General features: G+C 43.7%; 1 protein-coding gene across 1 annotated transcript in view; it reads right to left on the reverse strand.

Annotated features, from left to right (window-relative positions):
- Positions 1–11,027: 11,027 nt before the first annotated feature.
- KIAA1328 (KIAA1328 ortholog) overlaps positions 11,028–27,727 on the reverse strand; it is a 208,911-nt gene continuing 192,211 nt past the window's right edge. The window contains exon 11 of the mRNA XM_058676791.1: positions 11,028–12,882. Coding sequence (XP_058532774.1) covers positions 12,672–12,882 — 211 coding nt within the window. The 3' untranslated portion in view covers positions 11,028–12,671. The remainder of the gene's footprint in view (positions 12,883–27,727) is intronic.

Raw genomic sequence — 27,727 nt, forward strand, 5'->3', positions numbered from 1 at the left:
AAGCTCAGGGATCCTTGCAGCTCATCCATCACCACTACCACCACCGGGGACAAGAAACCCTGCCCTGCAGTATAAAACATGAAGCGTGACACTCATTCCCTTCTGTTTGCGCCTGTGTCTTAGCTGCAGTGTGTTGGCCTTCGTAGCTCCTCCCTCTTTGGAAACCCTTGTGTTTCTTGTTACGAGCTTTCTACTTAAACCATCATAACCAGAACTAGAGACACCAGGACATACATGTCTGGATTCCATTCCTGGCTCTGGCTGCTGATTCCAGCTTGTTGTCAGTGCAGACCCTGGGAGGCAGCTGGTGATGGCACAAGTAACTGGATCCTGCCACCCACCTGGGACACACCTGCCTTGTGTTCCTGGCTCCTGGCTTCATCCTGGCTCAGTCATATCCATTGCAGGCATTTGGAGAGTGAACCAGCAGATTGGAATGCTGTGTGTACACAGGTGTGTGTATGTGTGTGTGTGTGATTCTCAAAGTGTGTAGAAAAAGTAGGGACACTTGCATGTGGAGCTCTCACATGCTCCCCACCCTATCCCACTCCCAGCGTCATCAGTAACTTACACATAAGCACCATAAAGATGCCAGGTAGCAGCCCCACATTGCTCTTCTAGCTACCTGTCTGGTGACTGGCTATGCTCTGTGGGGCACAGCATGTTTTCTATGGCAGCCTGTGGGGGGAACGCACCTCACCCCAGGTTGCACTGGCCCAGGTTTCTCTGCAGTCCCTCACCAGGGCTGTGTGCCCTGGGGTCCCTCCTTCTCTGCATCTGCCCCTGTGTCCTCATGGCTCCTCTCCTTTCTGTACATACAAAGTTGTGCTGCCGCCCACAACCTCCCTCCTCCTGGTTCATCATAGAGCTGCATGCTGATTAGATATTTGCACTTGAGACATTTTCCCTCTTTGCTGGCCTAGGTGATGTACTCAGATATTTCAAACTTCCAAAGTAGGATCAAGGGCAGCAGGAGCTCCTCTTTCCATGCTGAAATATATTCCCTCATGCCTGTTCTGCTCTCTAGAGGCAGACAGTGTTCTCAGGTTTTCTTGTCTAGTCTTTTTTTTTTTTTTTTAAGATTTATTTATTTGTATTGGAAAGGTAGATTTACAGAGAGAAGGACAGAGAAAGGTCTTCCATCCACTGGTTCATGTCCCAAATAACCTCAATGGTTGGAGCTGAGCCAATCCAAAGCCAGGAGTCTAGAGCTTCTTCCAAGTCTCCCATATGGGTACAGGGTCCCAAGGCTTTGGACCATCTTCTACTGCTTCCCCAGGCCATAAGCCAGGAGCTGGATCAGAAGTGGAGCAGCTGGAACATGAACTGGTGCCCATATGGGATGCTGGCACTGCAAAGCAGAGGATAAGTCTGTTGAAACACCATGCCAGTCCTTAGTCTTTTTTTTTTTTAATGTATTTATTTGAAAGAGACACATAGAGAGATCTTCCAGCTCTGAGTTTTACTCTCCAAATGCCTGCAAAAGCTGGGGCTGAGTCAGGCAGTAGCCAGCAGCCCAGAACTCAATCCAGATCTCCCAGTGGATAACAAGGACCCAGCTACTTTAACAGCCACCTGGAATTAGAAGTACAGGCAAGACTCAAACCAAAGCAGTCTGATATTGGATGTGGGCATCACAGATGGTGGCTTACCTGTTGCATCGAAGGCACACTGTTCTCTAACTTTCAGTGCCTGGCTGTTGGGGGTAAGGTGGTGGAAATATCTGAGCTCTCATCTTGCTTTTCAGTAGGAAGATGCAGGGGGAGACACCTAGACTCCCTCGCTGGCCTGTGGGCTTCCCAGAGGAGAGCAGAGGGATCAGGGCCCTCCCAGGTACTCTGATTACATGGGCTGCAGTCAGAGGAAGCCACAGCTGTGGCTCTGGAGCCAGTGACACACACTGTACAGAGCTGCAGAATTATAGCCACAGCTGATTTGCCTACCAGTTGGGTGATGCAGATGAGAGATGTCATCAGGCACGTGGCTAGACCTCAGCGAGGTGAGGTGCGTTCCCCCCACAGGCTGCCATAGAAAACATGCTGTGCCCCACAGAGCATAGCCAGTCACCAGACAGGTAGCTAGAAGAGCAATGTGGGGCTGCTACCTGGCATCTTTATGGTGCTTATGTGTAAGTTACTGATGACGCTGGGAGTGGGATAGGGTGGGGAGCATGTGAGAGCTCCACATGCAAGTGTCCCTACTTTTTCTACACACCTCAGCGAGGTCAGGGCATGTGGCTAGATTACCAGGAGTTTGAGTTCAAGGAGCCATGTCTCCTGCAGGCTCTGTACTCCCTCAGGAGTGAAGTGCCTCCTCAGTGTCTCCCTCCCAACCCACCTGACAGATTTCCCACCTCCTCTCCTGTCACTAACTTGCTTTTCTCATGAATCTCAGTTTGACCTTTAAGAAATGGTACGGTCCATGTTGACTTAGATGTCAGTGCTTTTCTTCCCTTCTCACATTGGCTATGTGAGCTACAGCACTCTAATTTATTCATTCAAAAGATTTATTTATTTATTTTATTGGAAAAAGCAGATTTACAGAGAGGAGAGACAGAACAATCTTCCATTTCCTGGTTCGCTCCCCAAATGGCTGCAATGGCAAAAGTTAAACTGATCTGAAGCTAGGGAGCCGGAAGCTTCTTTTAGGTCTCCCATATGGATGACCCAAGTACATGGGGCATTGGCTGCTGTCCCACAGGTGTGCATTAGCACAAAGCTGGGTCAGAAGTAGAGTAGTAAGGACTTGAACCAGCTCTCTGACCTGGGATGTGGGTGTCGCAAGCGGGGATCTGAGCCTCTATGTCATAACCTGGGACTGCAGAGCTAAAGCTCTTTCCAGGAGAATGAGTGACATATTGCCAAGGGCAGGGGTTTCCCCTCCCTGGCAGTGCTTGCTGGCTGGTAGGGACAGAAGGGAGACCGTAGAGGGAGACAGAAATAACCTACAGATCCAGTTAACAGTGATAACATCTCACGCAGTTGCCCAAGTTCAAACGCCTGTGGCACAGTGTGCGCTCCATCTTCTCCAGCACACTGCACTCTGGAGAGAACAACTCTGGGTCAATTCTTCAGTGCAGTCTGGTCCTGCATGGCTCAAAGTCAAGGGCCTCTGGCATGGCTCATCTTCGCTGTGTCCCTTTCTCTGTTCCTCTTCCTGGGAGCTTCACTCGAGGTGCCGTGGGCAAAGGGGCTGCACGAAACCCAAGGGAGGGGCCAGGGGTTTTCAACTTTACTTCCCTTCCCTCACTGCTTTCCTTGTAAGGATCCTGGAGGGGGTTGCAGAGGCAAGGGCTCTGTGAGTCATCTTGACCCTGTCCAGGCACAATGGGTACTTGGACACACCAGCCCCAGACCTCTGCTCATGATGCTGCAGGTCGGCTTAGAGCCCTAGGTCCTATCGTTAGAGGCTTGTGTGGGAGGGGTCAGATTTGGGCCTCCTCAGTTCTGCTTTTTCAGTGAAATTTGCCCTGGGGTGAGGATTGCACCTGCGGGCTAGTCTGCTTCAGCAGTATTTGTAGTGTTTGTACCAAGGATCGGCACTGCACTGAAGACTAGGGGAGAAGAGACGAAGATAGCACATACGTCGTCACCTTATATGTGAGGTGTGTAATGGCGATGTGTGAGGTGTGTAATGGTCATCCTGAGAGTTATTCTGCAAATGAACTATCAGAGGCTTGGACAAGGTAGGTTGGTTCCTCAGGATCACACTGCAAGGAGGTCATGGAGCCAGGATTCAGTCAGGTGCACTCATCACCTCACACAACGTTCCCCTGCATGCAAAAGGCGATCCCAGGGTGTAGGGATGGAACTATGCAGGGGCCCAGAGAAGTGCAAGGTGGAAAGGCAAGGAGCCAGACTGGGGACTTGTGGGTCAGGCGTTGGATAGTGAGGGGGAGATTGTAGAGGAACAAAGACCTCTAAGCTGGAGAATGACATGATTGGCTGGATATCCTGGGACCTGGAGGACATGGGGGACATTCTGGGGAAGTTACGGCCTTGTTCACAAACAGTTCACATGCTGATCACCCACACACTGTCCTTGCTACTTCTGACGCCAGCCCAAGAGCCATGGGGCCAAACCCAGGTCAGCCGGTGGCAGAATGCATGCTTGGGATCATTGCCCAGGGTGATGCTGGAAGAGGCTCAGGCCTGATGGCTCTTGGCTCCAAACTCTCTTTGCTGGGTGTGTTTGCATGTCTCCAACGATGACACACAGCCTAAGCCTGGGACAGAGCCAGCGTGCATGCATGTTGGGTAAGTTTAGCAGAGCTGTTCGACAGGTGAGTTAGGCTGTGGAGGGACACGCCCAGGTCTCTGCCTTCTCCAGGACACATGCTGGCCAACTGGCAAGGAAAAATGCCTAACCGCAGACATAAGGTATGTGTGTCGCAGGCTGCGTAATAAGCCCATCATGGTTTCTGCCCGTACCCACACAGGAACCACAAACGAACCCTTGCTCAGAAACCTCTGGGGGTGTCCTTTCCTACCCATGGGTGTAGGAGAGACCTGACTAGCAGAACAAGGAAAATTAGCATAAAGTATTCCTTTCCAGAGAGAAGGGGACTAATTTCAAAATACTGGAGGTGGGGAATGCAGCCTGGGATGCGGATAGGGAAGCAGTGTGGTGAGCCAACCACAGGCAGGTGATGGGGGCAGGTGATCTGCTGTACCCATCTCAGAGATCCCAACCATGCCTGGACCACCCTGCTGCTGACACTCCTCAAGGCTGGCATCTTGAGGCTGAGATGCCCTGAACTGGCAGAGGAGGTTCTGGAAGCTAGGAAGCAGCTAGAAGCTTGAGGAGGTGACCTGCAGTGGAAAGCAGCAACAGCTGGCAGCTGGCAGGCCCAACATTGTCTTGTCAAGGCATTGCCAGGCTTCTGTGCTTCAGAGAGACCCACTGCCTCATGTCAGCCTTCAGATAAAAGGGAAACACACCTGATATGTATAAAGTGCTTTGTGGGTTGTTCCCCCCCCCACCTGCCCCAGCAAGTGCATGGACATCCTTTCATCAGATCATACAGGCCAGGCAAAGCAGATTGTGCATATGTAAGCTATCTACATTTTGTGAATAGAGGCAGTGAGTTCGATCTGGTGAAAGGACTTATACAATGTCACCTGGCAACAGTGGTAAGCAGTGACTTGGACTGGACTCCACAAATCTTCTTCTACAGGGCCGTGCTGTGCATTCAAGTTTAAACTGCAGTTTTAGCATTCAAGGATGACTGTCCTAGGGTTCATCTTGGGGTTCCTAATCTCCTCATGGAGATTTCTCTGCATGGGAAAGGCTGCACCAAACTCAGGGAACTCTAACTGTGGCTCAACTTGATCTCTGCCTCACTGCATTGCACCTGAGAGAGGATAGAAGTCAAACTGTTAGGTGTTCGCCTGGCACTAGTGGATGGTCATAAAAGCCTCAGATTTCACCCAAGACCTTGGTAACTGATTTTTGGGTATCTCAGCTTCCCTGAGAATCTGATGGGAACTGTAATCCTTCTGATCTAGATGAACTTCCATGGGAGGAGCGAGAGCTGAAAAGCCACTTCAACCCCTCTACTTGAACAGAATGGGACAGAGGCCACGGGGGTCCCTGGCCCCATTTTCTCTGCCCAGAAACTCTTGCTCTGCTGGGGTTGGAGGTGGAGGGGATGTGCTCCTAACCTCTCCTTCCCCTGTCGATGTGGCTGCTTCTTCCATTGGAGCAAGAAGGCAGCAGGTCAGCAGGGAGGTGTTCTACTGGCCCTCCCGGCTCCCAAGAACTCCTTACACTCATCACTGCTCAACCAGTTTTTCCTTCAATGCAATAAATCTTCTATTCTTCTCCAACTTGATGCAGTAAGTTGTGTCACTTTGAGAAGAAATACATAATGGTATATTAGGAGAGTCATGGATTTCCTCATTCATGCTTAGAAAAAAATTTATTACAATGTAAGAAAGTCTGAATAGCATGAATTTATTATAATGATTTAACACTTCTAGCACTTGAGTTAAAAATGCCCCTCCATAAATAACTGTCCCTGGAAAACATAGCAAATTTACACAGTTTACCATTTCCCAATGTTATATAAATCCAATAAGCTTAAATCATTTGCTGCTGAGAGAAGAATGGGGAAAAGTGGGGCTGTGTGGTTCATCCCAGCTCAGCTGGCAACAGTGAGGAGCGAGGAAGCCACTGTTCACTGCAAGTGCCAGCCATTCATCCCAGCACAGCATGGCTGCCATGGAACCTAGACAGGATGAGGCTGGAGTGGGTGTTTGGCACAGCAGGTCAAGTACTACTTGGGACACCCACGTCTCGTATATGGGGACCTGGGTTTGAGTCCCAACTCCTCTGCTTCCCATCCAGCTTTCTGCTAATGCATATCCCAGAGGTAGTAGGTGACAATGACCGAAATACTTGGGTTCCTGTCATCCCCTTGGGAAGGCCTGGATGGAGCTCTGGGATTGCAGCTTCATTCTGACCCAGCCCTGACTATTGTAGGGATTTGTGGATGAAGGAGCTCTCTGTCTTTCAAACTAAACAAACAAAAAAAGTGGATGAAGGATGGGAGGAGGACAAGATAATGTTCAAGCTGCAGGGAAGGGGAAGCATGGTTTTCTAGCTGTAGGCAGGTGAAGGGAGGTGGGCAGCCTGGCAGCATCAGGCCATGGACCTTGGTGTGGTGGTGCCAGATAAGGATCAGCCAAAGCTGCCCAGTTGCTGACTGTGGAAAGGGAGAGGGAAGAGGCCAGTTCCAATGCCCTGGTCAAATCACCAATAGGGTCTGGTCCTCTAGCCAACCACCTCTTAGACTTTCCCTCAGTGCCAACACTGCTCCTTATTCCTGGGCCTTTTGGTTCCTTGGAAGGCCATGGAGCAGACCCTTCATCCCACTCTCAGGCCCTCTAACATCTCTGGCCCCTCTGCTTAGCCTTCCTTGTTCATGGAGCACTTCAGCCTCTGCACCCTGGTTTTCTTCTGGGGTCATTTCTAAGGTTCTATCAACATAGGTGGCACAAAATCAGTAAGATAGGATTTATCACCTCCATTTTTAAAAAATAAAGGTTTATTTTATTAATATGAAAGGCAAAGCTAGAAAAAGGGAGAGAGGGAGAGAGGGAGAGAAGGAGAGAGAGAGAGAGAGAGATTGATTTTCATTTCCGGGCTTATTTCCCAAATGGCACGACTGCCAGAACTGATCATCGCAGCGCTACATGACCAGACCTTCTTCCAGGTCTCCTATGTGAGTTCAGGGGTCCAAGGACCTGGGCCATCCTCTGCTGCCTTACCAGGCAAATTAGAAGGGAGCTGGTTCAGAAGTAGAGCAGCCAAGACTCAAACCAGCAACTGTGTGGGCTGCCAGCATTGCAAGCAGTTGTTTAACCTGTTACATCAAATGCCAGCTCCACCAGATCCCTTTTTACAGATTTGATAAATTATGATCTTTAAGGCTTAGAGGGTGATAAGCATTTACATGGCACACAAGGGTAAGACTGGGTTCTCCAAGGTAGATACAGGTTTGGGTACATGACGTTGTAATAGAAAACACAAGTTCAAACAACAGTTTACAGTGGGTGGGTCATACCAGATGTTCCATCAAGTGTTCCTGGAGCCACAAGTATATTGTGGATGATTTAGGTGGTGACCACAGAGCTGGGTATGGAAGGATCCACTCAAAAGAGAGACCTTGGAAAGCCACATAGGCAAAAAAGACTATTTCGGGAGACACTAACAGGTGCAAACTGCAGAGAGGAGAAGGGAGGAGATGGGTCACACGAGGGACATGCAGCCCAGGCTGGAGTGCTGGAATGCCACTGGGAGAGGTGCCCTTCTTTCCCTAGAGTCCTGGCATGCCACTCAGAGGGATGCCCTTCTTGTTCTGTAAGCATTAATGAGTTTGGATTTTGTGGCAGGGAAGATACAGACACCACTCACTTTCTCCTTTGCCCAAAGAACTGCATGTAGCCTGGAGTAGTACAAAAGGTGTTGGAGTAGGAAGCCACAGATCTTGTACCCATCTTTTATAAATCTCTCTCTCTCTATCATCTGTCATCTATCATCTATCAGTTTATTTATCCTTCTATCTCACAAATAAAGATCAGGAGCTTACTGTTTACTTAGTGGTCAGCTCCAGGAAATTCATGCTGAGTGAAACTGACATCTTATTTTGGGCATCATGGCAATTATAGTCCACAGGAAAAATTGGATAAGGAAACAGCCATTTTAGCACAGCAAGTGTGTGACCAAGGATGCCCTGAGGGTATGCCCATCAGAAAGTGAGGAGGAGTCATGAGGAAAAGAAGGGGCTGGCGCTCTGCAGATGGCACTAGGTTGAATCATGGAGAACCTGGTACATTATGCTTACCAGTCCAAACTTCTAAGGGAAATGGGAAACTAACATGGTCCCCCAGGCTGTGCCATGGATTCATGACCTGGTGGTTTGATGGAGATAAGTAAACCTTACTGAGTGATTATATGTTCTGTGCTGAAAGCTCTACAGGCATGAGCTCATTGTACCTTCTAAGAACCCATGACATATGTTCTGTTTTTCTTTCTTCTATCTTTTCTTTCATTTTCTTTATTTGTAAAGGAGAGAGAGAGAGGCAGACAGACAGACAGAGAGAAAGAGACAGGCAAGGGGAGATCCACCTTTCAACTACTGTGCCATTCCCAAAATAACTGCAGGCTGGGGCTGAGCCAGGGTAAAGCCAGTATAATCCCATGCTTGTGGCAAAAACACACGTCCTTTAGCCATCACCTGCTTCCTCCCAGGGCGCACTTTGTCAGGCAAGTAGAATCAGAAGTGGAGCTGGGGCTTGAAATCAGGGACTCTGATATGGAATTTGGGCATCCCCAATTGTGCCCTTGTCCCCTATGTCAAATGTCCATATTATAATTCTCATCTGAAGATAAGAATGAGGCAGAGAGTGACATGTTCTAGCATGAATTCATGCCATCTGGCAGGAAGACCAAGAATAAAGAGACTATTGTACCAGAAAAGTGTCAGCGGATTTAGAAACGGTTTAGTCTGAAAAACAGGAAGAGTTGATACTTCTTGGAGATCTATTGGAAAGAAGAGAATGGAAGAAAAGAATAAGGACCTCCAGCCCCTTTTCTGTTTCTCAATTCCACTCTTTAATAGATGATGACATCGATATGTCTTACTAATCTTCATTTCCCATGTTGATGCAAAGTGTTTCTACCCCTGTACCATCCCCTCCAATTTTAGGTGTGTACAGATGAATATATAGCCTCATTTGGTAAAGTGTTTTAGGCTGTTTCCAAGAAAAAAATCTTATAGAGGGCTATTTAAAAATTATGAAGAGGTCCTGTCTTACAAGGAAAGAGCATGATAGTCCACAGGCCCAGGCTGAGAACTGGCATACAGCAAGTAGTTCCCCAGCACCTGTTAGCCTTCACTCCACACACCTTCTTGCCACAATCCCCACTCCTCATACCCAGTCTGGTTAATGTCCTTCTTCCCTGGCTCATGCAGTCACTTCCAGGTCATCTCATTTTGTCCTTATTCTGAAATTCTTCTCGTCTCTAACATTTCCTCTCCTTTGTTCAACAGTTGTCCCCAAGTCGTGTGCCTCAAGGAGCTCCTTTGTTGATGCCACCATATACCTTATGTTGGAACATAATTAATCAAAATACACTGTGGAAAATGACATTATGATAACCTGGGGTTCTGCTCTTATTCTGAACACCCCTCACCTCCCCCACCCCAATGCAGTGAGGAATGCTCAGAATCAAAACCACAAGGAGAATAATCTTAGAGATAATTTATTAACTAGAAATTTCATTAGTGTATAAACATCTGTCCACATGAGAACCCACACACACTGAGCTGTGGCTAACACATGAGTGGGTAGAGTCTGCCATCACCTCTGTCCCCTTCAGCAGTTGGTGCCCAGCTCTGCCCCCTTGGTCCACCCTTTCCAGAGTCTCTCACTGGCAAGCCCCTCACAGAGCTGAGTGCAGGGTGGCTTTGGGAGAGAAGAGTCCTGCTCTCTGCTGGTGTGCAGGGCATACCAGCTCAGTACCAGTCACGGGCTGCATAAACAAGTGTGCCTTCTGGTAGGGTGACATCAGTAAAAACTTCTCCTTGATTAACTCTGGTTTTTCGAACCAAGCACTTGGGGGGATTCTGTGGACATACTTTGTCCTGTTTCCATTTTACAAACATTGATTCATTTTTTTTTTCGGTCACAGGGTGGTGGGTAGCAGGGTGGGCAATGTTTTAATTCTAACTGTAGCACCCTCAATACATGTCTAGTCTTGCTGTGGAAGCTGAGCAAGCAAATTCCAAGTGGTCATTGTGGGAATACTTAACAGGGGAAAAAAGGTAGGTTCCTTTGTGCCAGACCCTCTCTCTTGATGGAAAAGACAGCAATTAGGTTGAGCCTCGAGGCTCTACAACTACCTTTCATCAAAGCAAATTTAGAGATTAGAATGTTAAGACACACTATTCAGTTAATAAGGGAGACTCTGGATTACATATAGATTTATACCCTATTGCCCTCACACCAATCCCAACAAAAGTTTATAGGGCCCAGAAGGGCACCTGGTCCGGGAGTGAGGCACACACTGACTGATGTTCTGTAGAACTCTATCTCTGCTCCTTCCAACTGTTCATTCCAGGAGGGAGGTAAGGAATCAATTAACCTCTATTCTGTCTGTCCTGAAAAGCCTTCTCTTTGTAAATCCTGTTTATAATTTTTCTAAGAAATATGTTTCTTAAAGAAATCATGTTTTGATCCTTAAGAATCATCCCATTTCAGAGAGCAGTGAGGACGTGGGTGCCCAGAATGGGTTGCTGTGGTTATGACTGATGGAAGGCAGGCATGTACATTTAGCCGTCATGACATACATGCCAAGAATTAGATAGCTCTGGAAACCTAATTTTAACTGATAGATTGGTCAAGGACTCTCAGTGGCCATATATGCATTTCTGTCACAACACAGCAAGCTATGTATTCCAAGAGCTTTTAAAAACAGGATAAGAGTGATTTGGTTACTCTATGGGGTAAATTTTAAAAGGTAATTTTGAATTTTCAACTTTTCAGAAAAGACACACTACACTAGTTAGCCCTGTCCTTATGTATATCTCAGATTTAGGATAGGATGTTGGTAGGTTTCATTCTCTTGGCCTCCAAAACCAGCCAAGTGAAGGAAGGCCGAGTAGAGGCCATAGGTTCAGTCAAAAAGACAATGAGATAGGTATTTATCCAGATAAAGAGGCTGCTCAACACGGTCTTTCTAGACCTAACTTTGGTAACTGAAGAACTCATGGGAGCCATGCATGCCTGACCTGCCTTGGTCACTAATACTAACCGACAGGGCCTTGTTCAAAGTTCTAGCCTGGGGTTAAGAGAAAAGGAGAGAGAAAAAGCCAACACCTTGCTGATTGCATTAAGTCATCCAGGAACATCCTTCTGGGACACACGTTTCTCTTGGTGCCAATGACTGGGGGTTGAAGACCCTGTCATATGGGGCCAAGTGATTGCCGATGAGCTGGGGAGCCCCGGGGCTCACTGTGAGTTGACATAGGCAACCTGAGAGGGTCTGCTGATAGGAAGACAGAATGGAGAATGCAGTCTCAACTGTGCTTCTTTCACAGGCTTTCTCCGGGTTAAAATGAGACACAGTAGGATAGGTGGGGACAGCATGTCTTGGGTAGCAGAGCATAACCTGGTGAGATGGTTCTCCAGGGCAATGTGACAGGAGCTCCGAGCAGAGCACATGCAGTGCCTAGTCAGTCTATGACCTCTCACCTTCACCGAGTGAGATGGCAGCTTGAGGAAGCCTATCAGCCTGCAGCAACAGGATGCCTCCCTCCCTCCTGTGGCTTCCCCTGAGACAGCCATAGGAGCTGTCTAAGAGATCATGTGACAGCAAGTAAACAAAACAGACACTTGGGCCAATAAGGCACCTGGAGAATGTTTTTGTTTTTCTTGGGAAACTGAAGGGCTGGTTACTTGAATATTGGTACGAAAAGTGTTTCAGGCTCATCCTGCCATTTGATTTCCCCTTCATATGATTTACTATTGCCTGTTTCCAGGGATTGGTTGGGTCCCACTATGTTCTTCAACAATGGGATGCCTAATCAGCTGCTTGATGACTGCTGAGGATGACTCATAACTGGCCCGAGTCCTGCTTCTGCTGCTAGAAGCACCAATTCAACTTCAGAATCAAATGATCACACTCAAAGTGATGACAGAAGAGGATGGAGAAGGTGAAATAGTTCATCTTTCTGGAAGTATCTGTGTTACCAAAGTGCTACTTTTGTATTAGAGGATCTTTTAGTGAAAAAGATTTCTTTGTGGACAAAAATGAGTAATATTTTCCAGCAGATGACTGAGAAACACTCTTAAAATGAAGCTGAATAAACAATGACCCCTGCCAGACAGAAAGTGTCCTGTGTTGTTGGCAAAGAAAAGCTACTATCCCCTGAGTCCACCCCATCAGTGTGCTTTCTATTGACAGGTCTGATCCCAAAATACTTTGCGATTTGAATGACTTCTATATTCAACACATAACAAGTTGCTAGTAGGACAGGCCCCTGTGAAAGGAGATATACAATCACTGTACAATCAAATAATTTAAAATCCTAAATCAGTATATATGTGAAGAAAAAAGGAAACCTGCAAGTTCCCTATAGAAATTTTGCAGCATATACTCTGCTGTCAAATGAAAAATATATCTTCCAAAATTTGATTCTCCTCTAGGTCTTCTGGGGTCCTGCGCACCCCCATCTTCCTCCAGGTGGGTTTTGAAGGGCTAAGTCGGAAGGCACCGTGATTCCAGATCCCAGCATCTCTGGAGGGACACAGCTGTGGTCTTGAGGCAGATTTTGGGCTCAGGGACTTAACCAAATCCAGAAGAGAAGTCTCATACCTGTAAAACACACAACCAGACAGGGAAGGATCAGACGGGTAGGCCCTCGGCAGCCAAGCAGACTGCTGGAAACAGGCTTCTTGGCTTCAAGGAAGGTAAATACCAGAATGGCTTCCAGACCCCAGGTCCCTGGCTGCTTCTGTCATGTCTTGTCTTCTGTTGACTTCTAATAATCCTTTCCCCTTTAACACCTTGTTTATTTCTTTACTTATTTATTTCCATATCCTTGAAGAGGCAGGGAGAGAGAGAGAGATCTTCCATTTAGTGCTTCAATCTCTAAGACCTCTGTTCCCCTGGCTGGGCCAGGCTGAAGTTAGGAGTCCAGAACTCCATCCAGGCCTTCTTTGTGAGTGTCAGGGGGCCCAACCATGTGGGTCATCTTCTGCTGCCTTCCAGGACTCACTGGCAGGAAGCTGAACCGGAAGTGGAGGAACCAAGGAGAAATGGCTCTCTGATATGGGTCCTAGGCTTCTCCTAATCAATTTACAAAATGAGACAACAGAGTGGGAAAAGTAATTGTGATAAAGAGTGATGCTAATGATAACATTTATTGGGGGCTATTCTTGAGACACTTCCCTGCCACAAAAATGTTCCCTTTCTGACCAGAGCACTGAGATAGGAACAAAATAAAAGCACACACACAGGCATTGCAGTAAAGCCTGTGAGAGAAAATCAAAATCTTTGGAGTTGAGAATTTCTGGTTTTAAGAACTGCTATCACATTGCAAAGTAAATATCTTCACATGCAGCCTCAAATGAACCAATTATTAATGAGGAATACAAATTTTAAATTATTTTTTTTTGGTAACTGAAGATACAACTCTAGAAAGCATAAAGGCATTTTGAATTACATAGAAATCATTAAGTGTCTTGATCTCTACATGGTACAGAACATGTCAAAGAGAATATTAAAATGACACTGCATATAAATAATAAGATGTCAGAATTCACATCAGATACCCAGCGCAGGCTTTTGATTGTAGCTCCCTATTAATGTAGATCCTGGGAGGCAATGGTGATGGCTCAAATAACTGGGTTCCTGCCACATATGTCAGATCTGGACTGAGCTCCTGGCTTTACATAGGCTCAACGCTGGCTGTTGCACACATGTGGGAAGTGGCCCAGTAGATATGATCATTCATTCTCATTTTCATTCTCTCTTCTCTCGCTGCAACTCAAATAAGTTAAAAGCTGCTATATAAATTTATACTTAAAATAAAGCTTTGCAACACATGAAACTAATGTGGGAAAAGAATCTTTTTTAGAAAACTTGTTCCATAAGAACCATTAGCCCTAGATAATTCAAATTTACAGTAAGTTCTCCCTTATTCATGGGCAAGTGCTTCAGGATTCCTAGGGGGTAGAACAGCAGAGAGCACAGAGCCCTATATAGACCATGATTTTCCCTACTCACAAACTTATGATTGAGCTTAATTTATAAATTAGGCATAACATGAGATTAATGGCCATAACTAATAATAACATAGAACAGTTATGAAATTGCCAGCACTACTAATCTTACACTTTGGGGCCATTACTTAGTAAAATAAGGGTTACTGAAACATAAACACTGCAAATGCTATGACAGCAAAATTAATAACACAGTGATTAATGGGTGGGTGGCATATATTGCATAGATATGTTGGACAAAGGGAAGACTCATGGTTGGGTGGAATATTCAGAGTGGAATAGCTTCAGATTTCAACACATTTATTAACATGGTGCACAATTCAAAACTTACAAATTATTTATTTCCGGGATTTTGCATTTAAGATGTTTGGGTTGTGGTTGGTCATGGTTAACTGAAATTGCAAATAACAAAATTGCACATAAGGAACAACTATTATATTTATTTATTTATTTATTTATTTTAAAATTAATTAATTTATTTGTATTTTATTGATTACATTGCATTATGTGACACAGTGTTATAGGCACTGGGTTCCCCCCTATCCCTCCCCCACCCAAGGTGGATTCCTCCACCTTGTTGCATTACCACAGTTCAAATTCAGTTGAGATTCTTTCATTGCAAGCATCTACCAAGCATGAAGTCCAGCATCTTATTGTCCAGATAAGTTCAACAGTTTCTTGGAGAGACCTTCTCTGGTCTGAAGGTAGAGCTGGCAGAGTATCACCCCGAACAATTAAAAGCCCCGATATTACATCAGTAACGATTTATAATGTTATGGAATTAGTTGACATGGTATTGAGTAACCAATATGTTAAAAGAGAAAAAAAAAGAATGCAAGTTCTGAACCACATCCTGTGACTTCTACATTGACATTTCAATTATTAGTTTATATACAACCGGCTGCTGTACACCTTAAAGTGGGTATAGATTACTATTCAGCTGTCCCATGTCTCACCCTCCAGCTCTCCCCATCTGTATCATCTATGGACCTGCTGATTCCCTGTTCACTTTTCTCCTGTCCAGCTCTGAACCCCTCCATCCCTAACATCACCATTACAACACACACTTCGACCTCTTAGTTCCTCAATAGTCTCTCACTTGCAGAAACTTTGTCTATAAGTCTTTCCCATCATTGTATCCTAAAACCTGTCATCAATTAAAACAGCATTTCCTCTCAGTTCAGTGATTCAAACATAGTATGACTTTCTTATGCCCATATCTTGCCCTTCGAGCTGGATTCTTCAACCGCTCCCAGTATTTATTCTGTTAGCCTCATCAGATCATTAATTAGACAGTCCTCTTCTAAGGACTCCAGTCCTTAGAATAAAGTGAACAGGAGAGCCAAAATCTTGGTTCTAGTGGGACACATTTTCTTCCTAATTCTTTATCCCTATCCAACATGAACTTTGTGATTCAAGATTCCAATCACTAACTTTGCAATGCTTTTTAGTGTTTTTCCCATTTATTGATTTCATTTGAAAGGCAGAGATTCCAAGAGGAGGACAAACAGAGGGAGATCTTACATGGGATCCTTGGGAGGACCAGAAGTGGAGCCACTGGGATCTGAAGGAGGTGCCTATGTGCGAGGTTGATGCTGCAGGTGGAGACAGCCTCCTATGCTACGGATGTTTTTAGTATGTCCTCTGTCATGTTCTTACCAACAAATCTGGCAAAGTCTCAACACTGAAGATCAAGTGTTTTTCTTTGTTGTTAGTTAGGATTGGGCACTTTAATGTACCTAACACAAGAAGCAAAGTAGGGGCAGAGCCTGGAGTCACAGTCACTAACCTTGGGTGTTCAACAATTCACAAAGCTTCTGCATTTCACCAACAAGCTGTGTTTTTTTTCTCCTTATTTCACTTTTCATTATGTACCCCAAACAGATGGCCTTGCTTCATACTTCAGAGAAAACAGAGACCATTAAAGAGAAATTGTCTTTGCACCACCTAACTTACAAGCTTTAAAGAACCCCTCATCTCCTTTAAATTGAAAGAAGTGACCATCTCTTAGATCCTTTGTGATTCTTAGGAACATTCTAGTATTGAATATCCACTGCAGAACCGTTTATCTTTTCTAGTTTGCTGGAAAACTAAGAGCACTTAGGAGGCTCTCCCTATTCCACAACCGAATCATTTATCAACTGATTTCCAGCTGCCTTCTGCCTTCTTCTGTTACTGAAACAGAAATGATCAAATTCATCAAAGACCTCCATACTGGTAAACACAACTAGTTTTTCTAGTTCTTATGTTTTAAAGTTTCATTTACTTATCTATTTGAAAGAAAGTGAGAAAAACAGTAAGAGAGAGAGAGAGAGAGAGACATCTCATCTGTTTTTCTCCTTAAATGCCTGCATCAACCAGGGCTGGGCCAGACTGCTGCCAGGAGCAGGACATGTGGGTGGCAGGAATTAAATACTTGAGCTATCATCTGTTGCTTCTCGGGCACAATAGCAGGAAGCTGGATTGGAAGTAGAGGGCACACCTGATTCCAGGCCCTCTGAAGCAAACATTTCTAACAGTGGCTTTACTCTACTGTGCCACAACACTTACACCACATAGTTCTCCTTTTATACAATGCCTCCATAGTGTTCAGTGTGGCTGGTTGTTTATTTTATAAACTTCAAACTATCTTGTATCAGTAAAATGGATAGAAAAGTTTACACCTATTTAAAGTATGCAGCTCAGTGACTTATTTACAGAGTTGTGCAGCTATCAGTGTTACATCAACTACTCATCTCTACAGTTTTGTCTGGACATTTCATATAAATGACATGTCATAATATGTGGTATTTTGTGTCAGATACAGAAAGCAAATATGAGCACATTTGATAATTTGTGCAACTATACAAATAAAATTAAGAATATTTTTGTTACTATAGCAGAACCTGCACCCAGATTACAAAATTAAAAATAATTTTAAAAAATCACCTCTCTTTCCATGCCTATGGTTTCAAGAACTGAAAAAAACCTAAGGTATCATAGGGCTGGCACTACAGCAAAGCAGATAATGCCCCTTTTGCAACGTAGGGAGCTCATAACAGAGTCCCCGACTACTTCACTTCTGATTCAGCTGCAGGCTAATGTCCTTGGGGAAATAGGGGATGATAGCCCAAATGTTTGGACCCCTGCCACTTACAAAGGAGATTAGGATTGAATTCCTGGTTCCTAGTTTCAGCTTAGACTAGCCCTGGTCATTGCAGCCATTTGGGGAGTGAATCTGTATATAGAAGTATTCATTCTCTCACTCTCTCATTCTTTCTCTCTCTCTTTCCCCCTCTGTCATTCTGTCTTTTAAATGAATAAATAAAAATAAAAACTTATGATGTCTGAATTCTTTTCTTAAAAAAGATTTTATTTATTTTTTTATTTTAAAGGCAGATATACAGAGAGGAATAGAGACATAGAGGAAAATTTTCTTTTCATTCCCCAAGTGACTGCAACAGCTGAAGCTGAGCCAATCCGAAGCCAGACACCAGGAGCTTCTTCCAGGTTTCCCACATGGATGAAAGGCCCCAAGGTTTTGGGCCATCTTCGACTGCTTTTCCAGGCCACAGGCAGGGCCTCTGGGACACGAATCAGCACCCATATGGGATCCTGGAGCACGCAAGGTAAGGACTTTAGCCACCAGGGTACCGTGCTGGGCCCATCTCAATTCTTTTTTAGCATTTAATTATTTCCTGAGATTACAATATGTAAAGACTATTTCATATCAAATGTTCTGTTAGTACAGAATTGTAACTCCTTACTAATTGGGAATTAAAATCTAATTTAGTATGGCTGGAAGGCAGCAGGAAAGTAAAATTTATAGATCTTTAACCTTCATTGTAGTGAGAGACAAACACTGTTGGACAGCTTTGAGAAAAAGAATTTTACCTGCTAGGCTGCAGTAAGAAAGAATCAGCACGATAGAACTTAATACAGAAAACCAAGAGGAAGAAGTGCTTGCCTTGTAAATGCTACTAGGCCAGAATGATGCCAAATATTCTTATATATTAGTGTGCACTTTGGGAAGTTCAGGGCATGTAATGCATTCATTTCTTTTTGAGCTATACTTTATTGAAAATACATTCTATAGCATAAATAATTCATCAATGCCTTGTTCAAAATTTAAGATTAAATAGTAGTGTTTGGCTTTGTAAAAATATGGATAGATAAACTTTATAACGTTTACAGGAACCTATTAGGGAAAACAACCTGCACACATATACACAGACACATACACATACAAACACACACTCACAATTACTCTTTATGTACGCCACTGTTGCTGTCTTTAGATGTAAGTAAAATCTGGTGTTGCCAAACACAGCAAACACTTTTCACTGCCCCACCACCCCCTCCGCAACACACATGTAAAATCTGATGTTCAAGGGTGCTTTAGTGGAGAAAAAAGCAACTGAAGGGTGAGGTATTCCACTTGTCCTCAGTGCCACACTTGAAGGAAACATGAGATCTCTGGAAGAGACCAAAGATACTTCCAAATCACCATGGCAGATTACTTCCTTTGTGCTATGGTCATAGACAGGATGACACAGGTTGACAGAGGGCAAACTCATGAAATGAAGGGACCCAGTGGACACAAGGCTGAGAAGCTTGCCCACTTTGTTGATAGTACAGACAGCTCCCAGTAGAGACTTTACTTAAATGATTGGTCAGGATAATTCTGAATAGGCTACATGTCTGGATTAATACATGATGCTCAACTGGTACCTCAGAGGAAAACTAAAGATGAGGAAAGGTTAACCTGGGGTGAATGAAGTCAATTATACACAGTGTGTAACCTAGAAAAGCAATTGCCCAACTCCCCTAGTAAACACAAAATGAAGTACCGTGGCTGAAGCAGCTGAATTAGTATCCCGAATACAAGCCATGCTGCATGGGCTTTATGGTACCCAAGATGTTCTCCCAATAAAGATGCCCATGACCCAGGCCATGATAAAACGTGATTACAGTGCACATGGTGTCACTCCCACAGTACTTTATTATTAGGGTAGAATAAGAAATAGCACAGGGATACATAAAAGAAGATTCTAAAGTGTTACTTTGCTTACCACTCTGAGAAAAGAAGTATTTCAGGGAATAGATGTCTGGACACACGGTGAGAATGAAGTGTTCAGACACACATGTGTATATGATGATTTTTAACTAAAAAAGAAATAGTACAGAAAAAATTATCTGATTTATGATCATAACTTTTTTCAAAGCACTTTACTGGTCTTAGGGAAATCAGAATGCTTCAGCAGAAGTGGAAAAAAAGAAGAGGGGTCAATAGAGAAGAAAACAAGTGAAGCCAAATACGTGGAGCTGTTTCACTGACTGTCAAACAAGGAGTGGATAAAGCATAAATTGATGGGGAAGAAGCCAGTATCACCAAGATTGGAAAACCAACAGGGGTTTCTTCCAATGCTCTGGCAATAAAATCATCATCATAATCATCAAGGGAAAGCTAAATAAGTTTGCTACTGAAACACCAGAGATGTAAACAGGAAAGATGGATGGGAATTGTTGGGGAAGCCAGGGTTTCCTGTCTCATTATAGTTGGTACTGGACCAGCACTGTAATTGCATCTGACAACCCTTGTGTGGGTCAAGATCAATGATAAATGGAAGGAGGTAAAAAAAAAGGATAAACAGGGTATGCTGAGGTAAAAACCAAACATTATTTTGGTGTCTCAAGAGTGGCTCAGAGCAAGAGAATAGCCTTTTTCATGGCCCTGACTACACATTCCCAGAAGGGTGACATGATGCGGTTCACTGAAGTCACCTCTGCCTCTGGAAACTGGCAATGTGGACGTGCAGCCAGCAAGCCTGAGTGGCAACATTCTTTGTCCTGGAGGACTCCTAACCAGGAAGATTTCCTAGATTTGACTTCGTTATTATTTGGGAGCATGGGAGAGCACAAATACTCCCATTCACTACTTGACTCTCCAAATGCAAACAATGACTGGGACTAAATTGGCAACTCCATGCAGGTACTCACATGGATGGCAGCAACCCAATCACTTGCAGCATTGCTACTGCCTTTCAGGGTCGGCATTAGCTGGAAGCTGGGATCAGGAGCCAGAACTGGGAGCTGAACCCAGCCACTGTGTCTCAGTGGATCTTTACCCACCAAACCAAATACGTCCCCCAATTTAATTTTACCACACATTTTTTTTCTCACCTAAAAAATATAGTTAGGTGTGTGTCACGTTTGAAATAGATCATGTATTTTATGGCAGTGTTTTCTACCTCAGATTTCTGTCTAGATTCAAAGGGAAATGTGTTTCACACCATAATATTCCTGAGGTCCCATAAAGTAAAACAAGAAAGAAATAAGTATATCCTCATTGCAATCATCAACCCTGTTTCCACAATCTAGGCTAATGTATTTAGCACAACCAATTTCCACCTCTCTTCTTACTGATTCACAGAATGGCAAACACAGGGGAGGAACTCCTGCTTTTTTTGCTTTCAGGCATTTTAAAAACTAGAGAAGTATTGTTAAAGAAAGAGCAACACTAATAAGTGTAATTATAGAATTGGAAAATATGCTAGTTACTAAAATTCTGGCAGTGACATATACCATTATCAATACAATATATACAGCATGGGAGAGTAGGTTCAGAGATCATTTGAATGCTACTTAAAAATAGATTGATTTATTTTTATGGGAAAGTCAGATATACAGAGAGGAGGACAGACAGAGAGGACGATCTTCTGTCCACTGATTGACTCCCCAAGTGACCACAACGGCCAGTGCTGTGCCAATCCAAAGTCAGGAGCCAGGAGTCAGAAGCTTCTTCTGGGTCTCCCATGCAGGTACAGAATCCAAAGGCTTTGGGCCATCCTCGACCACTTTCCCAGGCCACAAGCAGGGAGCTGGATGGGAAGTGGGGCTTCTGGGATTAAAACCAGTGCCCATATGGGATTCTGGCATATGCAAGGTGAGGACTTTAGCCACTAGACTACCATGCTGGGCCCTTCAATACTGCTTTAAAAACATCTATAGTACAGTTACAGTTGTCTCAACTAAACATACATGCTTAAGTGATGGTTGACAAATTGCTTATATCAGTTTCTGTAAAAGTTGTTAGCTTCAAGCATGGTGATAAGGTACAAAAAGTTAAGCTGTACTAATATCTCACACAATCCTGGCTACTCATGTTCCACTCCTGCTTCCTGCTGATGCACTTGAGAAGGCATGGTTCAAGTGCATGGGTTCCTGCCTCCCAAGAGGGAGAAGAAGGTGGAGTTCCTGCCTTCTAGTTTCAGCCGGGTTCAGACCTGGCTGTTGTAGCCATTTAGCGAGTGAGAGTCAGTGCATGAAAATCCCTCTATCTGTTCTTCTTGCTGTGTCACTTTGAGATGGACAAGTCCATAAAATTTAGCTTCCATGTGGTCCAAGGAACATATTCAAGGTTTCACTGCTAAACAGATTTTAGAACCACTGCTCTAAAGGGAATTAGACCCTTTCAAAACTTTTAGACAGGGTTAATTATGGGACAAATTCCATCAGCAGCATCATTCAAGCCACATGTCTGCAGAGGTACTGTGACTCAGTGCATTGTGCAGAGGGGTCAGGATCATCCAAATGCAGTGTTCCGGGCGACCAAGTCTTCTTTCTCAGAGTACAGAGAGGAAAGTTCATGGAGTGCCCAATATTGGCCAAGTATCAAGTTAAAGGATTTGCCTACGAAATCTCATCCTCTGAGCAAATTTACAAGGTAGTTTTGAATATTATTATTTTTCAGGCCTGGCGTGGTAGTCCAGCAGCTAAAGTCTTTGCCTTGAACATGCCAGGATCCCATGGATCAGCTCAGCTCTGGCCATTGTGGCCACTTGGGGAGTGAATCATCAGATGGAAGATCTTCCTCTCTGTCTCTCCTCCTCTCTGTATATCTGATTTTCCAATAACAGTAAATAAATCTTAAAAAATTATTATTTTTCACATGATGCATCTGACTTTGCTGCGTCACACACATTTGCAAGTTCAGTATAAAAAGTACAAGTCAATTGCTCACCTCTGAGATGAGCCTCCCCGTGCCTGTTAGGAAACACGCAGAGGCTGGATTTACAGCAGCAAGGCCAAAATCTTAGTTCTAGTCTTTAATACTTGTGTGATCTTGGGATTCTCTAAAATGACAATGACTCTGTGAAATGCTTAGCCACATACCAGGACTGTAGAGAGTAAAGTACTTCACACAAACCATCTTGCGTAATCATCATGACATGCCTATGAGGGAAATATTATTATCCCCATTTTATAGATTAAATTAAATGATTTGTTCAAAACCACATAGTTAGCGTTCATGTTATAATTATCACACTTGGTCTCTTAATTGTTCTATAATTATCTCTTGGAGCTTTACTTTCTCATGACTGTGAGCATTACATTAGGTAACATATACAGAATCATTTTTATAAAAGCATTAAAGTCCCAAGAACAAGAGACACTCAATGGATATTTTTTAGAGTTGAAGTTAAGGGGATTTTTGACCTTGAACCAAATGAATAATTCTAAAATAGCAGTTCGCGGAGCTAAAAACTGTGAAATGATAGCTGGAAGTAGCAATACCGAACAGATGTCACTAATCATAGTTTTGAGTTCAGTACCCTGGAGAAGCCACCAAGGAAGCATAATCCTCACCTATTGCTGGATCAGAAAAGAAGCAAGATGTTGATGTCATACGGGTCACATGCAACTTTAGGGTCGTTGCAGCTACTTGGAACTGCTGTGTGCAAAATGGGTTTGCTTCCTATGAATGCGTTCTCTTTGCTTGCTTTTTAAAGTATTAGTTCTTTTTAAATATACATAAGTAATCTATATTATTGTAGGATATTTGGAAAACATGAAAAATAAAATAGCCCTTAAGATCTCATCACCTAGAACTTGGGCCGTTAGAAAGATTTTCTGAAGCCAAAGAGTAGCAATTCAAGTGAACGGTAAATACAAGCTGCTGTGATCCTATTTTCCCATATTTCCCCCATGGTAAGACTGCCTTGATAAGCTTTCTCAAACCGAACTCCTTTCTTGATATTACATCACAACTTTTTTTTTTTTTATTACTACTTAGCCTATGTTTCTATCTTTCTAACTTACATACACTATAAGACTACTTCAAAAAGTTCATGGAATGTACGGTATGCATGGCTTTCAAACATTTTTGCACCAGAATAAATGTACTTCTAATCAAATCTTCCATGAACTTTTTGAAATGCCCTCATGTAAGCTGGCGTGTATAAGAGGAATGGATGGTTGGTTATATAATGGTTGTAACAGTGGGAAATACCCAATTTAGCTAAAAGTAATATATTTTTTCTCAAACATAAGAATTCTCAAGTATTCAGCTGTTCCTGCTAGTAATGTAGCTGCTGGCATGGAATTCTAGGTTATTAACCCAACTAAATGAAAACCTGTTTGAATGGCAGGACTTTTCATTATCCTAGTTAAACATAGAAGATGAGTATATTTGTAGATTTTGAATCCCCTGGCAGCTGTCAATCCAGAATTTTGATGCCAAAATAAAACAGACCAACATACAGATATAATTTCTTCTTCTCTTCACTCTAACTGGTTACTGGCAGTGTTTTGTAGGAAATGGAATGCCTGGCTTGCCCATGGACCAAGGCTTGGTTTATGACCTAGAGAGAATGAGGCGGGGACAAAAACTGTAGATATGTTTTTTCTCTATATAGCAAAACAAAAGACTGAAATGCTACCAACTGTCCTAGTTCTTCGAAGGACTCCTGTCCTATCTGCAGCTGGCAGAGATTGGATTTTCTCATGAAGCTACTTAAGGTAAAAACAAAGATAAATACATGCAAGGATACTTCCCAAAGTTCACAGGAAAATGGAATTAAAAGTTTGAGTTATTTTGATGCAAAAGCATTTAGAAAAAAATCCATGCATAGTTTTTTCATAATATACATTTTTTCTTCCAGTATATGAAAACATTTTCTTGCACCAAAATAAACAACTTTCAAACAATTTATTTAGGGTTCAGCAATGTAGCACAGCAGGTAAGTCCTGCAATGCCAGCATCCCATATGAGCACCAGCTTTAAGATTTGGTGGCACCACTTCTGATCCAACTGCCTGTGGATGCACCTGGAAAAACAGTGAAGATGTCCCGAGTGTTTGGGTCCGTGCACTCATGTGGGAGACCCAGAAGAATTTCCTGGTTCCTGGCCCAGTTCCAGCCATTGTAGCCCTTAGGAGAGTGAAGCAGGGAATGGAAGAGTCTTTGTAATGCTGCCTTTCAAATAAATAAGTTAAAAAAATATTTAAGGAGGGTGATAGAGACAAAGCTCCTGCTCACAGGCTCACTCTGAAAGGCCCACACTGGCTGGGACTGGGTTGGGCAGAACCAGGAGCTAGAAACTCAGTTCGGGTTTCCAATCTGAGTGGCAGAGATCCAGCTGCTCTAATCATCACCACTGCCTTTTGGGATAGATTTCAGTGGGAAGCTAGATGCAGGGATATAACTGCTAGGACAAACCACTATCCAGCCCCGCTAAACTCAATTGTTTTTCATTCCATTTCCCCCACACTTTTTGAAGTACCCTCAGATTATACTCAAGACTGCTGGAGGCCAACAGAAAAAGATACATACAGCTAGAAACATTAGAAGAAGAAAGTGAACTGGGAGTCTTAGAATGGAAGCTTCCCACAGTGATACTGAGTGATCCAGTCAGGTTAGCAAAGCCGAGCCCTTGACCATGCCTTGTGACAAAGTCTGTGGCTGACAAAGGCTTCAGGAAGGTGGACACTCCTGAGATATCAAGTTCAAAGAACACGTGTACTTGGAGGCACATGCTATCTCTCAACTGCTTCCTGCTCCACAGAGATCTAAGGGCGCTGAAGACATGTCAGCATCAGTGCTGGAACACTATTCCGAGAATCAAAGCTGGCGGGTGCAGCTCAGTCAGTGTTCCAGCCAGTGTTCCTCTTAGGCAGACAGGAATCCTCTGCCGCTCCCCTAGGCCTCCCGTCCCATCTCGCGCCCCCGCACAGCTGCCTCCCACTCCTAGCTTGTCATCTTATCTTGCCTTTAACTCTTGTTTTTCTTTTTTTTTTCTTTTAAAGATTTATTCATTTTATTACAGCCAGATATACACAGAGGAGGAGAGACAGACAGGAAGATCTTCCGTCCAATGATTCACTCCCCAAGTGAGCAGCAACCGGCCTATGCGCGCCGATCCGATGCCGGGAACCTGGAACCTCTTCCGGGTCTCCCACGCGGGTGCAGGGTCCCAATGCATTGGGCCGTCCTCAACTGCTTTCCCAGGCCACAAGCAGGGAGCTGGATGGGAAGTGGAGCTGCCGGGATTAGAACCGGCGCCCATATGGGATCCCGGGGCGTTCAAGGTGAGGACTTTAGCCGCTAGGCCACAGCGGGGCCCAACTCTTGTTTTTCTTAACTGCCGGCTGCTCCCTCTTCAACCCTGCACACAGAGTGCAGGTCCCAGCGCAGACAAAGAGAAGGTCCTTCCAGCCAAGGTTTGGTAGAGTGTGGTCCCAGGATCTCACAAGATATCTTCTAGTCAGCTGTGTGCAACAGTTACCTTTTGAGCAGAGCTCTATTCTAGACAAAGCTCAGCAAGGTGGAAACATACAACTAATTTTTCAGAACACATTAAGCATGCAACTTGACAGCAAAGGACCAAGATCTTAAATAAAGAATAGATTAAACAATTTTAAGGGGCCCTGGGTAAGCTATAAACTTTTTCAAAGCATATAACTGAAATCTCTCTATAAATGCCTCAAGAAAAAACAAGCTCCATTAAATCAACAATGCCATTTCCCAAATAACTCAAAAAAGAAACAAAATAAAATGAAACAACAACAACAAAAAGCTTGAACACTTCTGGTTATGGTAAAAAAAAAAAAAAAAAAAAAAAAGGATGAATCTAGTTTCAGTTAAAAAAACTCACTAGTAGGGCAGGTGTTGCAGCCCAGCAAGGTAGGCTGATGTCTGCAATGCCAGCATTCCACACAGCAGCATCAGTTGGAGTCTCAGATGCTCTGGTTTGGATCCAGCTCCCTCCTAAGGGCATGGGAAAGCAGTGGAAGATGGTCCAAGTGCTTAGAGAACCCTGATGGAGTTTTTGGTTCTTGGCCTAGCCTTGGCTGTTGCAGACATTTGGGAAGTGAACCGGTGGATAGAAGATCTCTCCCTCTGTCCCTCCATGGCAATGTGTAACTCTGCCTTTCAAATAATTTTTTTTTAAAGAAAAGTCACTAGTTGGGCATGTGTTGATTACATCTTCCTTTTTCTCCTCAACATCTCACACAAAGGTGAGAGCAGGGGCAAGACTGCAGGCTGTACCTCTTCAATGAGTTATGGAAGAGCAGAAAGAAGTAGCATTGGCCACCCTTTACTATGGGAATTGAAGATGTAATTATGCTGTCACACACCTGGTATTTGTCTCTATTTATTAGCTTGATACAATCATTGCACTGTCATATGACTAAGAATTGAAAGTGAACTAATATTTTGAAGAAGTGACATGATTCCTGTTACACTGAACAATTCTACAAGATAACACCTTCATTTTAATGTAAAATGTATCACATCTACATACCTGATGAAGAAAGGCACCAGCAGAGAAATAATCTAGAGTAGTAGTAAAACCTTTTTCCCATGCAAATTTCAATGAAAGACTTGGGAATCCAAAGCTATATTAATGCAAATATCTGCCTGTTGCAAGTATACTTTTTGATTAAATTGGCATACATCAAGTACAATTAGAACGGTAATTTATAATGGAGAAATACATAATTCTGCACCTTAATGGGGATTACAATTACAGCTGATGGCTGATAATTAACACTACTTCTTTTGCTCTGGGTGTTAGCTATTTTCTATACAGTGAATTTTTATTGTTGGTAATGGACACACCTAATTCTGAAAGACATAGAAGGGTTAATCATCATTAGCATTTGTGCTTGTAACACTTTCATTTGAGAAGCTAATGGTAACCTCAAGTAATTCTTCAATTTTCTTTCAGAGCCAAGGCTCACCTACCCACCACCAGGCATCCAGAATGACAGGGAAAAAAGTCCCTCCAGTCCCTTCCCTAGGTGGAGTAGGTCAGGGACTTATGGGTTCCAGCCAAGCGGAGGGAAGTGGTAACACTTAGCCTACTCTAGCACCCGCTGGTGCTAGGGTGACCACTATCCTCCATAGCTCAGGGGTACAGGATCAAATCTGGGGGAGGAGCAAAATAGAGATAAAGAGGTATTGTGGCTTTTGGTGTGGAAACCTACAATACGCTCTTTGTTTATGCCGTAAACTATATATCTATTTTGTTACCATGAGAGAGATGAATATTCTACATGCAAAGGTGCCCAGCTTAAACCAGGATAAGTGATATTAATGTCCTATGGTCAGTATTATTGAACCTCAAAAGCAATAAACTTTATGAGTCGATAAATATTACATTTTCAACATAG

This window comes from Ochotona princeps, chromosome 18 (genome assembly GCF_030435755.1).
Source record: "Ochotona princeps isolate mOchPri1 chromosome 18, mOchPri1.hap1, whole genome shotgun sequence".
Classification (NCBI taxonomy): Eukaryota; Metazoa; Chordata; class Mammalia; order Lagomorpha; family Ochotonidae; genus Ochotona; species Ochotona princeps.